This window comes from Acipenser ruthenus, chromosome 19 (assembly GCF_902713425.1).
Source record: "Acipenser ruthenus chromosome 19, fAciRut3.2 maternal haplotype, whole genome shotgun sequence".
In the NCBI taxonomy this organism is placed as follows: Eukaryota; Metazoa; Chordata; class Actinopteri; order Acipenseriformes; family Acipenseridae; genus Acipenser; species Acipenser ruthenus.
The window spans coordinates 8,463,903-8,476,966 of NC_081207.1; the positions used below are offsets into that span (position 1 = coordinate 8,463,903).

At 37.4% G+C, this 13,064-nt stretch overlaps 1 protein-coding gene across 1 annotated transcript in view; it reads right to left on the reverse strand.

The window, feature by feature from the left end:
- Window positions 1–13,064, reverse strand: part of LOC117424597 (dynein axonemal heavy chain 9-like) — a 138,722-nt gene extending 125,658 nt beyond the window's left edge. Inside the window, exons 1-9 of the mRNA XM_034041106.3 lie at window positions 12,603–13,064; window positions 11,527–11,723; window positions 11,113–11,271; window positions 5,010–5,140; window positions 4,268–4,479; window positions 3,509–3,742; window positions 1,616–1,783; window positions 815–931; window positions 59–209 (exon numbers count right to left, since the gene is read on the reverse strand). Of these exons, the coding sequence (XP_033896997.3) occupies window positions 59–209; window positions 815–931; window positions 1,616–1,783; window positions 3,509–3,742; window positions 4,268–4,479; window positions 5,010–5,140; window positions 11,113–11,271; window positions 11,527–11,723; window positions 12,603–12,953 (1,720 nt within the window). The 5' untranslated portion in view covers window positions 12,954–13,064. The remainder of the gene's footprint in view (window positions 1–58; window positions 210–814; window positions 932–1,615; window positions 1,784–3,508; window positions 3,743–4,267; window positions 4,480–5,009; window positions 5,141–11,112; window positions 11,272–11,526; window positions 11,724–12,602) is intronic.

Consider the following 13,064-nt stretch of genomic DNA (forward strand, 5'->3'; position numbering starts at 1 on the left):
TTGGTATAAAGTAGTCCTTGAATACCCTAATTTTAAACCACTAAGCCATGTGTTTTACCTAATTCCACCTCCTTCTGCACATGCCTGTTGTAGAGGACTTTACAGCCATCAAGCTCTTTGTCAAACATGCTCACTAGGCGAGGATATTTGTCGTGAGCATCTGCTGCAATCAATGGTCGTTCAAGCAGGCTGCCAAACATGTCCAGCAACTACAAACAAACAAAAATGTTCCCAGGCGAGAACAGTGTTCTAAAATTATTATTTTATTCATTTCGCATTTCATATTTCTGTCATCCCCGAACATTCAAATAAAATATTTCTGAAGTTACAATGAAAAATAATATGCTACTGTATGTCTAGTAAAATGTATATTCACATGCATTGCATACATGAATTATATATATATATATATATATATATATATATATATATATATATATATATATATATATATATATATATGCTATTTTAAATAGAATAAAGCATTTAAATAAGCATATCAGTCCAAACACTTCAGTGTTCTGTAACTTATCAATGTCACAGAACTATAGAAAACTGCTTTACCTATCAGGGAAGTAGAAATAAAGCTGAAATGATTGTGAATTGATGTCCTACTACGGACAACTATTTGATACATGACTCAAACAATTGCATTACTGCATGACTAAAAAAATAGCAGCTGTGACTATAAGGGTGTATTTATTCAATAGCTTTGCATCATCCAAAGTATAACTTAATGTGTAGGGATTTTGATAGCTGTGTTATCAGCACAGCTATCACACAGACACTCTCATCAATGGTAACAAATACTAACCTTGAAGGCATGCTCCAAGCCGGATGCATCCTCAAACGCCTGGTTGAAAACTGTTCCCAGGCGCCTGTCGATGTCTTCTACTTTCAGCTTAAAGTCAGAAACGTCTTTTTCAAATTCCTAAAAGCCAGGAAAGCAAAGAGGGGGTTAATAAATCTCAAAGAGGAATTTCACATCACTTATTGTAATTAGCTTACATCTGTTTTTCTCCCAGTAGAATACAGTGCAGTATTGTACAAACAGCTTTGACTCAACTGTGGGGTGGCAAAAGGATTTGGAAAGGATTAAATCTCCTTGACCAAACATAATTTGGCTTGAAAATTCATTATATTCCACTAAAATCAACAGCCTGTTTGGACAAGTGGGATATTGCAATGGCTGGGTGTGCCCTAAATTACTGTAACAAAATAAAAAGTACAAAAAGGGTAGTTTAGTGATAGCTACTGTACGTTAAGGCCTAAATAGGAAATTCAGTGTTTTTTTTTTTTATTTTAATTTTAATTTATCTTTACACCAATTTGTACCACTTTATGTGAAAACAGTTTTGTAAGGAGTACTTTTGTGATTTTGTTTTAACTTAAGAGTCTCTTGGGTCTGCTTATTATTGGAGTTTTGTAGAAAATAACGTAGATGCAGTCCTCCCTTAGATACCACAAAATACGGGACAGGCCAAGCTGGAAATATTTTTCATTAAAAACTAAACTACAGTGATATAATAGGCAGCACATGGAAGGAACAGTAGACATTATCTTAATTTGAAAAAAGAAAAGAAAAACTTCAATAACTCCAATAGTTAAAACCCACCATGTTAGTGGTATCCAGGCAGTCATAAGTGCGCTCCGTGAACACTTTGTAGATTTCCTGAAACTCTTCATACATACTTAGGACCTGCTGACTAAGAACCTTCCCTCGGATCCCTCCAAATTCAACCTTCTCCAGTTTAATCATGTCCAGAGCAGTTACCAAGAGATCCTACAAGAGACAGATTCATTTGAAAGCACTTTGCAACAGTAAGCTCATTTCCATTCTGTACCAGGGGCCTGAGATTGGTTTCACAGCAACAGCTGCTCTTTTCAAAGCAATACTAATACTTTCTGAGCTTCACAGACTCGAGGAAACCAGTATCCCGTAGCAACAGACTCTGTTTGTCCATCGTAGCAAAGAGAAGTTTTAATGAGAAAACCATCGCATGGAGCAAACTTTTCGATGCTTCAATGAATTATATTCATTGTAGCAACGATTTTGCTACAATGAATATAAAATTGTAGGCACTTGTATATCTGTGGTGCCACCCTTTCAAGTATGGGTACACAGTCTTACAGTATATAGGTTTGGGACATTTACATTTTAAAAAGCAGTCCACTTTACAGAATACTTTAAATATATTCTGTAAAGATGAAATGCTGATGTAAAAACCTGGCACTTTGAATCGCCTGTATCTTACAAAATAATCCCATAAATCTTACCATTTTGCACTTCCAGTAATTACACTCAAATGTGCTGTTTTGAAAGAAACATATCTTATAGTGTCAGTCAATCATATAAGCAGCTGATTGGTTAATGACAGGAAAAAAGCTGTTGAAGGTGAAATGAGCAAAGAAGTGCAATACCATCTGAAAGCATGGATTGCAAACAAAGATTTCCATAACCTAGTGAAATGAGTAAGATTTATTGAATTAATTTGCTTGCTACAATCATTTTAAGGGTTACCAGCAAATTACCAGTAGAGGCCACAGGCTGTGTAGCTCACTCTTGTCACAGAACAGTATTAAATAAGAACATAATAGCCTTTCTCCTCACAACTAGGGACATTAAGGGCTCTTCAATATAGCAAGAACCCGACTTTCTTTGAAATTCAGGCTTTAGATGATTTCAGCACGGTTCATGGTAAATTAAGAAAATAATTCATACAGTATTGGCAACTTGTAACAACCAATATTTTTGCAAAATCTAACTTAGATAATGTTTTACTGCAGTGCTTTTTTATTTAATTGTACTTAATGTATTTACATCCATACAGCTACATTTGTACTGTGGATAATGTACTTATGAGAACAATGCTTATGATACAATTATTAAAAACAATGTTCTAAATATGTGTGCAAACTGCATAATCCCATCTAGTATAATTTAAAATAATCTTACAATGTTACCTCAAACATTAATATCAATAATATCTGCAAAACTATTACCCTGATAAGCTTGTTTGCTAAATCAGAACTAACTGCTAACCAAACTTTTCTGTGCAATATGCTGATAACAATAAAGATACAGCAATTGCTAGTCAAGATATTGTAAATGATTGCTGCTGGGGAGAATTTAGCCCTTATATAAATAAGGAACTATAATCGTTATTGCAGGTCAATAAACTTACGACAGCATATCAACCACAGCAGAACTCTATGTACTTTATTCAAATGAACCATGGTTTAATACAATGCCAAACAACAATGTGTTGCCACTGATACTATGATTATACTAAAATAAACAGACAATGACAGTTAACAAAAATAATATTAAAAAGTTGTAGTCATGGGATGCAGAACAAAATAGCCATACCAGGAACACATTTACATGCCAATTTTCAATGTTCAAACACTACCAGTAAAAAAACTTGGAACTTACATAGTTGCTTTATTCTAGTCTTTAAACATAGTTTGTCAATTACTGATTGTGTTTGTAGCATGCAGGTCTTACCTCAAGAGTCTCCACCCTTGTAAGGAAGCAGTCCATCCCAGCGAAGACCATCAGAGAGCTGAAATCCCACTCTCTCACCTCCTCTCCATGCTTGTAATATTTCCCCAGGCTTCCTTTGTTTTCTTCATAAGTTTGTCTGAAGAGCTGTAGGATATCCAGTGTCTGGAGCACCTTGTTCAAACTCTCCTGAATTTCACCTTTCAGAATATCCTCTGGGTTCAGATAGGTACGGGCCTGCCAAAGCATGGAAAAGACATTAACAACCAGGTTTTACAATACAAATGAGATTGTATGCAGAAATATAATCAAGCCATTGCCAATGTACAGTTTAATATAGGCAACAAACCCAATAGAGTAGATATATTATATCAGTATTATATTCCAAAACATAATAACCAGTGTTTACATAGCTGTCTAAGTGTTCAGATCCGGATTGTGGGTACAAGCACAGAGCACATTTATTTTAGAAGTCAAATGCTTCATATCATGTATAGTTTAGTTTAAAAGTTCCATTATACTGCAGTTACATCAAAGAGTAAATTAGTAAAGGATCATTTCAAATGTATGTGTGACATTGCTGTGGAAGTCTAGTGCACATCAATTGGCTGTTTAATACCATGTCACCGAACCTTAACAAATTTAATATCAATTAAACACAGATTTTTGCCATGCAACACAGAGGCGTGACTAGATTTCTTAGTGGCACCTGTCCTAGGTGAATTTCCAAGTCCAGTTTAAACTGAAACAGTTCTGAACTACCTGTTGTACTAGAAGGTTGCAGGTCTCCTGGAGCAGCACTATGATTCTGGATGGAGTGTTGTAGTATTTAGAGTTTGTCCACACTAGACACACCACGTGCATCAGTGGGCCAATCATAGGCTTGGCTTCATTGAACTCCACATTCTCAATATCTTCAAAATGCCGCTGCAGAGGCTTTAAGTGCAGGTTTATGTCGCTAGCTTCTGTTAGTCCTGCAACAAAAAAATAAACAAAAAAAATAATAACAGACTCAAGATAGCCCCTTTCCAATGCCTCAAAGGGCTTGCTTTTTCACTGTGGGTAAATTCCTATGTTATACATTAATAGGGGCAAGTCAGTAAGCTCAAAACTATAGGATAATCTGTTATTTTTTTACTGTGCCCTTTAATTTTTATGATCTTTGCAATCGTTTTGAGTGGTTCTTATTGAATTTCTAAAATAGTGTTTTTATAATGGTATACAAGTCTCTTGTTAAGGTACTATGAGCTCTAGTTGGCCCTGGCACTTACTAATATAAAGATAAGTTGGCTGATATAGCCTGTGTTACATATGTGTCTTTATATTAATAAGCACATGCACCATCTCTAGAGCACTTCTGTGTATTGAAAAATAAATAAAATGACAGCAGACTCATGCTAAAGACTGTCCTAGCGATGTTTCACCACATTTGGATAAGCAAGTCTCTAGATATTTGGAAAACTCTTGACCCAATTAGTAGCATTGTGCTTGAAGAAGAACCCACCGGCAACCACATCCTGGAACATGGCTTTGAATGCTGGGTAATAGCTGCTATCCATTCTTTCCAACAGCTGACCCATCTTTGCTACCTTTGTGGAGCGCAGCTGGTCGTAAATACAGTCCAGATCGGCATATCTAAAAAATATATACTCATGGTAGTAGTGGCAAAGAAACAGAATCACAAAAAACAAACATTAGAGGAAACATACTGCATCACTATTGTATACAGGACATGGTACTTGTAAAATACCTGCAGAAAGATAACAAGAATTTCTGGTTTAATTCTTAGTTACAGAACAGTAACATGACTTCTTTGAAATTAGGTATTGGATATCATTAGAGCTACCCTGGTATGTTATATATATATATTATATATATATATATATATATATATATATATATATATATATATATATATATATATATACTACCGGTCAAAAGTTTTAGAACACCCCCATTTTTCCAGTTTTTATTGAAATTTAAGTCCATTGAAGAACCTGAAATGGTACAAAGGTAAGCGGTAAACTGCCAGAGGTTAAAAAAAAAAAGTTTAAAACTCCAGGAGTCCCAACTTTTGTTGATTACTTACAAACCCTCTGTCTGTATAAAAGCAGTGTTGGAACAGACTGTGTTACTACACCCTCTTAAGCATTATTTGGACAGTATTGTACTGCAGGAAGTAGTATATTGCTCTCATAATGGTGAGAAAAAGGCAATTAACAAAGGAAGACAGACAGACCATTATAACCCTTAAAAGTGTAGGTCTTTCCTTTAGAGAAATTGCAAAGTCAGTGAGTACAGTTTCCTACACCATCAAAAGGCACTTGGAAACTGGAGGAAACTCTGACAGGAAGAGGTCTGGCAGACCCAAAGCCACAACAGACTCAGAAGACAAGTTTCTGAGAGTCAACAGCTTGCGTGATAGGCGGCTCACAGGACAACAGCTTCAAGCACAGCTTAACACTGGTCGAAGTAAGCAAGTCTCAGTTTCAACTGTGAAGAGAAGACTTCGAGCTGCAGGTTTGACAGGTCGAGTGGCAGTAAGAAAGCCATTGCTAATATGGCAAAATAAGAAAAAGAGGCTTGACTGGGCCATGAAGCACCGCCAGTGGACTACTGAAGACTGGAAGAAGGTCTTATGGACCGATGAATCAAAATTTGAAATCTTCGGTTCATCACGCAGGGTTTTTGTACGCCGTCGAGTAGGCGAAAGGATGGTTCCTCGGTGTGTGACACCATCTGTCAAACATGGAGGAGGAAGCGTGATGGTCTGGGGCTCTTTTGCTGAATCCAGAGTCGGCGACTTGCACAGAGTGAGTGGCACCCTGAACCAAAACTGGTACCACAGCATTTTGCAGCGCCATGCAATACCCTCTGGTATACACCTAGTTGGTCAGGGGTTCATCCTACAGCAAGATAATGACCCAAAACATACCTCCAGGCTATGTCAGAACTACCTCAAAAGAAAATAACAAGACGGTAGGCTTCAAATCATGGAATGGCCAGCACAGTCTCCAGACTTAAACCCCATCGAGCTGGTTTGGGATGAACTGGACAGAAGGGTGAAAGCAAAGCAACCTACAAGTGCAACACATTTGTGGGAACTTCTGCAACAGTGTTGGGAAGAACTTTCCGAACAATATTTGATTTCCATTGTAGAAAGAATGCCACGAGTGTGTAAGGCTGTTATATCTGCAAAAGGTGGCTACTTTGATGAGTCAAAAATTTAGACTAAATTTTGTTAAACAAAAAGATTCCATGATTTATTTTTTTATCTCAAATTGTTTATTTGTTCTATGCTTTAATTTCAGAGTACATTGAGACATTAAACTGCGTAAATTTCAATAAAAACTGGAAAAATGGAGGTGTTCTAAAACTTTTGACCGGTAGTGTATATATATATATATATATATATATATATATATATATATATATATATATATATATATATACACACACAGTGCCTTGCAAAAGCATTCAGACCCCTGACCAATTCTCTCATATTACTGAATTACAAATGGTACATTGAAATTTTGTTCTGATTGATATTTTATTTTAAAACACTGAAACTCACAATCAATTATTGTAAGGTGACATTGGTTTTATGTTGGGAAATATTTTTAAGAAAAATAAGAAATTGAAATATCTTGCTTGCATAAGTATTCAACCCCTGTGCTGTGGAAGCTCCCAGTTTACACCGATGAAAGAAATTGCCCTAACGAGGACAGAATTAACCTTACCATTGGCCTCCACCTGTGAACCATTAAAGTTGCTGTCACATTTTCTGGATAAAAACCCCACTGTTGAAGGATCATTGGTCAGGCTGTGAATCTGAAGGAAAATGAAGACCAAAGAGCATTCTACAGAAGTTAGAGATAAAGTAATACAAATGCATAGATTAGGGAAAGGGTACAAAATTATATCCAAGTGTTTGGATATCCCAGTGAGCACAGCTGGATCAATAATCAGGAAGTGGAAGCTGCATCACACCACCCAGGCACTGCCAAGAAAAGGCCGTCCCTCAAAACTCAGCGCTCAGACAAGAAGGAGACTTGTGAGAGAAGCCACAGAGAGGCCAACAATCACTTTGAAGGAGCTACAGAGTTCAGTGGCTGGGAGTGGAGTAATGGTGCACCAGTCAACCATATCAAGAGCTCTGCATAACACTGGCCTGTATGGGAGGGTGGCAAGAAAGAAGCCGTTACTCAAAAAGTACCATCTGAAAGCACGTCTGGAGTTTGCCAGAAAGCATGAGAGTGACCCAGCTGCGATGTGGGAAAAGGTTTTGTGGTCAGATGAGACCAAGATAGAGCTTTTTGGCCAAAACTCAAAGCGCAATGTGTGGCGCAAACCTAACACTGCCCATGCCTCAAGACACACCATCCCTACAGTGAAGTATGGTGGTGGCAGCATCATGCTGTGGGGATGCTTCTTATCAGCAGGGACTGGGCATCTTGTTAAAATTGAAAGAAGAATGGATGGAGCAAAATACAGGGAAATACTGCAAGAGAACCTGCTTCAGTTCGCTAAAAAACTGAAGCTTGGGAGGAAATTCACCTTTCAGCAGAACAATGATCCCAAGCACAAGGCCAAAGCAACATTGGAGTGGCTCAAGAACAAAAAGGTGAATGTCCTGCAGTGGCCCAGTCAAAGTCCTGATCTCAATCCCATTGAGAATCTGTGGCACTATTTGAAAATTGCGGTCCACAAGCATCGTCCAACCAACCTGAACAACGTGGAGCAAATCTGCCAAGAAGAATGGGCCAAAATCATTCCGACACTGTGTGCAAAGCTGGTACATACTTACCCCAAAAATCTTAAAGCTGTTATTGCAGTGGCTCTACCAAATATAAATGTGTGGGGGTTGAATACTTATGCAAGCAAGATATTTCAGTTTTTTATTTTTCTTAAAAATATTTCCCAACATAAAACCAATGTCACCTTACAATAATTGATTTTGAGTTTCAGTGTTTTAAAATAAAATATCAAACAGAACGAAATTTCAATGTACCATTTGTAATTCAGTAATATGAGAGAATTGGTCAGGGGTCTGAATACTTTTGCAAGACACTGTATGTATGTATGTATGTATGTAATATATATATATATATATATATATATATATATATATATATATATATATATATATATATATTTTAATATATCAGTACTGTGCAAAAGTTTTAGGCAGGTGTGAAAAAATTCTGTAAAGTAAGAATGCTTTCAAAAATAGACATGTTAATAGATTACATTTATCAATTAACTAAATGCAAAGTGAGTGAACAGAAGAAAAATCTAAATCAAATCCATATTTGGTGTGACCACCCTTTGCCTTCAAAACAGCATCAATTCTTCTAGGTACACTCGCACAAAGATTTTGTAGGCATATAGTTCATATAATTCTTCTAGGTACACTCCCACAAGGATTTTGTAGGCATATAGTCAGGTGTATGATTATACCAAGCAGGTGCCAATGATCATCAATTCAATATGTAGGTTGAAACACAATCATTAACTGAAACAGAAACAGCTGTGTAGGAGGAATAAAACTTGGTGAGGAACAGCCAAACTCAGCTAACAAGGTGAGGTTGCTGAAGACAGTTTACTGTCAAAAGTCATACACCATGGCAAGACTGAGCACAGCAACAAGACACAAGATAGTTATTCTGCATCAGCAAGGTCTCTCCCAGGCAGAAATTTCAAGGCAGACAGGGGTTTCCAGATGTGCTGTCCAAGCTCTTTTGAAGAAGCACAAAGAAACGGGCAACGTTGAGGACCGTAGACACAGTGGTCGGCCAAGGAAACTTACTGCAGCAGATGAAAGACACATCATGCTTACTTCCCTTCGCAATCGGAAGATGTCCAGCAGTGCCATCAGCTCATAATTGGCAGAAAACCGTGGGACCCTGGTACACCCATCTACTGTCCGGAGAAGTCTGGTCAGAAGTGGCCTTCATGGAAGACTTGCGGCCAAAAAGCCATACCTCCGACGTGGAAACAAGGCCAAGCGACTCAACTATGCACGAAAACACAGGAACTGGGGTGCAGAAAAATGGCATCAGGTGCTCTGGACTGATGAGTCAAAATTTGAAATATTTGGCTGTAGCAGAAGGCAGTTTGTTCGCCGAAGGGCTGGAGAGCGGTACACGAATGAGTGTCTGCAGGCAACAGTGAAGCATGGTGGAGGTTCCTTGCAAGTTTGGGGCTGCATTTCTGCAAATGGAGTTGGGGATTTGGTCAGAATTAATGGTCTCCTCAATGCTGAGAAGTACAGGCAGATACTTATCCATCACGCAATACCATCAGGGAGGCATCTGATTGGCCCAAAATTTATTCTGCAGCATGACAACGACCCCAAACATACAGCGAAAGTCATTAAGAACTATCTTCAGCGTGAAGAAGAACAAGGAGTCCTGGAAGTGATGGTGTGGCCCCCACAGAGCCCTGATCTCAACATCATCGAGTCTGTCTGGGATTACATGAAGAGAGAGAAGCAACTGAGGCTGCCTAAATCCACAGAAGAACTGTGGTTAGTTCTCCAAGATGTTTGGGCCAACCTACCTGCCGAGTTCCTTCAAAAACTGTGTGCAAGTGTACCTAGAAGAATTGATGCTGTTTTGAAGGCAAAGGGTGGTCACACCAAATATTGATTTGATGTAGATTTTTCTTCTGTTCACTCACTCTGCATTTTGTTAATTGATAAATATAAACTATTAACATGTCTATTTTTGAAAGCATTCTTACTTTACAGCATTTTTTCACACCTACCTAAAACTTTTGCAAAGTACTGTGTGTGTGTATATATATATATATATATATATATATATATATATATATATATATATATATATATAAAACAGAAAAAATCAGGGTGAAGGTGGTTATGGAAATTAACATTAGAGGTGAAAGGGTTTCTTATAATTGTTTGCAACAAACAGTATGATAGTAAAATCCATATCCCTGTCATGGCTACATCATGATAAAGTAGATCACCATGACCATGACAATATTAACAGCATATCATATTCTTTTGCATAGTTATATTTAAAAATGCTTGTCAAGATATGACCTTCAAAAGCTCAGAAATGCTGGTGTCACTGGTTTAGATTACAGTATTGTACACATTATTCCATCCGAATTTGAGCGAGTGATTCCCAAGATATATCCTTTATTAGCAAAACTATTCATAAGCTGGAACTGGGGTATGTAACCTAAATAGACATTCTGAACACACCTTAATAAGAGGGAGAGAGAATTCCAGGACAGTTGCTAAAAATATAAGTGTGGCATACATATTGTACAGTACCTATATCTCTGCAGTGGGGGATATGCATCACACAGTGATAACAGCCACATAAAAGTGTTCTCAGTTCAATTTTAAAGAAGGCCCTTTTTTATGATAGGTTTATTTACAGTAGAATGTGAACTAAGAGAAACAGGCCTGTATTTTTAAAACCCATTTTGATTAATTAAAATCAAGTTTACCATCACATAATCTGTTCTCAGTTTCCAATGTTTATGAACCCTCAAAAAAAGTCCTTAAAAAACATTCCTTAAAACAGTCCTAAATGCTTTGTGAATAGGGCCCTTAGATCCCATTCACTGACCTGTTTTTCCAGAACTCCAGCTCCACTTGAGGAGTAGGGTTTCGTCCCTCAAAGAGTTGCTCAGAAGAATCCCTCTTCAAAACCTCTCTGATCTGGTGGCTCCATTCAATCACAATGGACTCAATAGAGTGTATGATACTTTTGTCAACTAATTCTCCGCTGCATGGACAAAAATACAAAATAAGTTAGACAAATAATTTACCAATTCCATTGAATTAAAGATACCGCAGTCAATCTAAGATCATTATATTAACAGTTCAAAAGGGTGCTTAAGTAACACTGTGTTACCAGTTGTGTAACAGTAACAGTTATTTTACTTTCACAAAAAATGGTGCAATTTAAATTTTGGCTTTAATAAACTGATAAATCTGCTCAACCAGCTAGTTGTAGTCTTTATTAGCCGTGGTGTCTTACCTGTTCTCAGTTTCATATGCAGCATCTTCCACTTTCTCTGCCCCTGCTGGTAGGGGGAGCAGGGTCTTTCCTCTGACTTGGCCGGCCACAACAAACACATTATTCTTCAAAGTGTGTACGTGACGGTTAATATCCTGGGAGATCACATAGGGCCAATTGTGGTGGTTTTTTTTGTTGGCCAAAACAGGAACTACCACCTGTTTTAAAATTGAAAAAGATACATAGAAACCGGTTTCTATTTATTTCCTGAGAACATGCACATATTAATAATGCATTTCTGTCATCATCTGGGTTAATTTGCCCTGTTTGGCCAGCTGCATTTTAGGTTATTTTAAATATTCAGGCTCCTTATTTTAAATAAATCAATTATGTTGCAATTTCTGGCAACAATGTGGTCTGCTAATTGGTTCTAATGGGGTTAATCTGGGGTAATAAACATTAAAAAATAAAGTTTCTCCATCTCTGATTTCTGTCAAATGTTGCACATTTTACACTCTAAAATATGAAGTTCTTGGTTGAACGCACACTTTCACTATATGGTAGGTAACAAAGACTACTTGTGTAAACTGTTAAACTATACAGGTATAATCAGTTAGAATGTAGCACCATTTGTTTTTACATTTTAACGCTGTTACTTGTAACCTCCACAGATTATAGTATAACAAAGTATCGCCGCAATTTACAGCAATTCATTGTTGTTTGTTTGTTTGGAAACTTTATGCTCCAAGTTTTAAAGTACCGATAAGAAGTAGAGTGTACGCCACATTAGGTTACTTTGGTAGTAACCACGGCAACACCTTAAACAACTTGGAGAAAGAGCAACAGTGGCTTTTCACGTTGATACATTTGTTTCCACAATGTTTTTAGATAGATATTCGTTTTTCAGAATGTTAAGCAGATTAACAGTTTAACAGAAACAAATGTTACAATTATTTTGTTAAACATTATCCTAACGCACACTATAAAGTTAAAATGCTTTAAAGTAAGCGTTGTAAAACACAGATGCAAAGCAACTCTACCCATGTATGCACTACACTTGTTATCTGTGACGTTTTCACGTTAAATACGCATCTTACCTCCTCCACGAGGGATGAAAACTGCTCCAGAGGGGCATAAGACAGATCCCCGTAAACCAAATTGCTTTTAATCGAGTCTGAAGTAATGGCATCTTTGGACTTTTTCACGAAGTAAACAGCTTTGTTTTTACTACTTGCTGGAAATTCAGCGGAGGTGGTCAATTGTCCGGCTGTGCTCAATGACACCACAAGCACGAATTGATCAGTCCTATCTAAAAAACCCTGAATCGGCTGCTTGTACTCTTCCGTCCCTATACATTTCTGCCAGCGATCGGGCTTCAGTTTCATAGTTTTTAACACATAATCTTCTATGAAAGCGTATCTGTTGTCTGTAGCCGATGTATCCCCCATTTTTGACGCTGGTGTGACCAGAGCAGATATTACACTAACTGTTACACGGAGGAACTAAGCCCAAGTCCTTAGTTTAGCGAGTCTCTGCTCCCATAGTAACAGGCTGTTGCT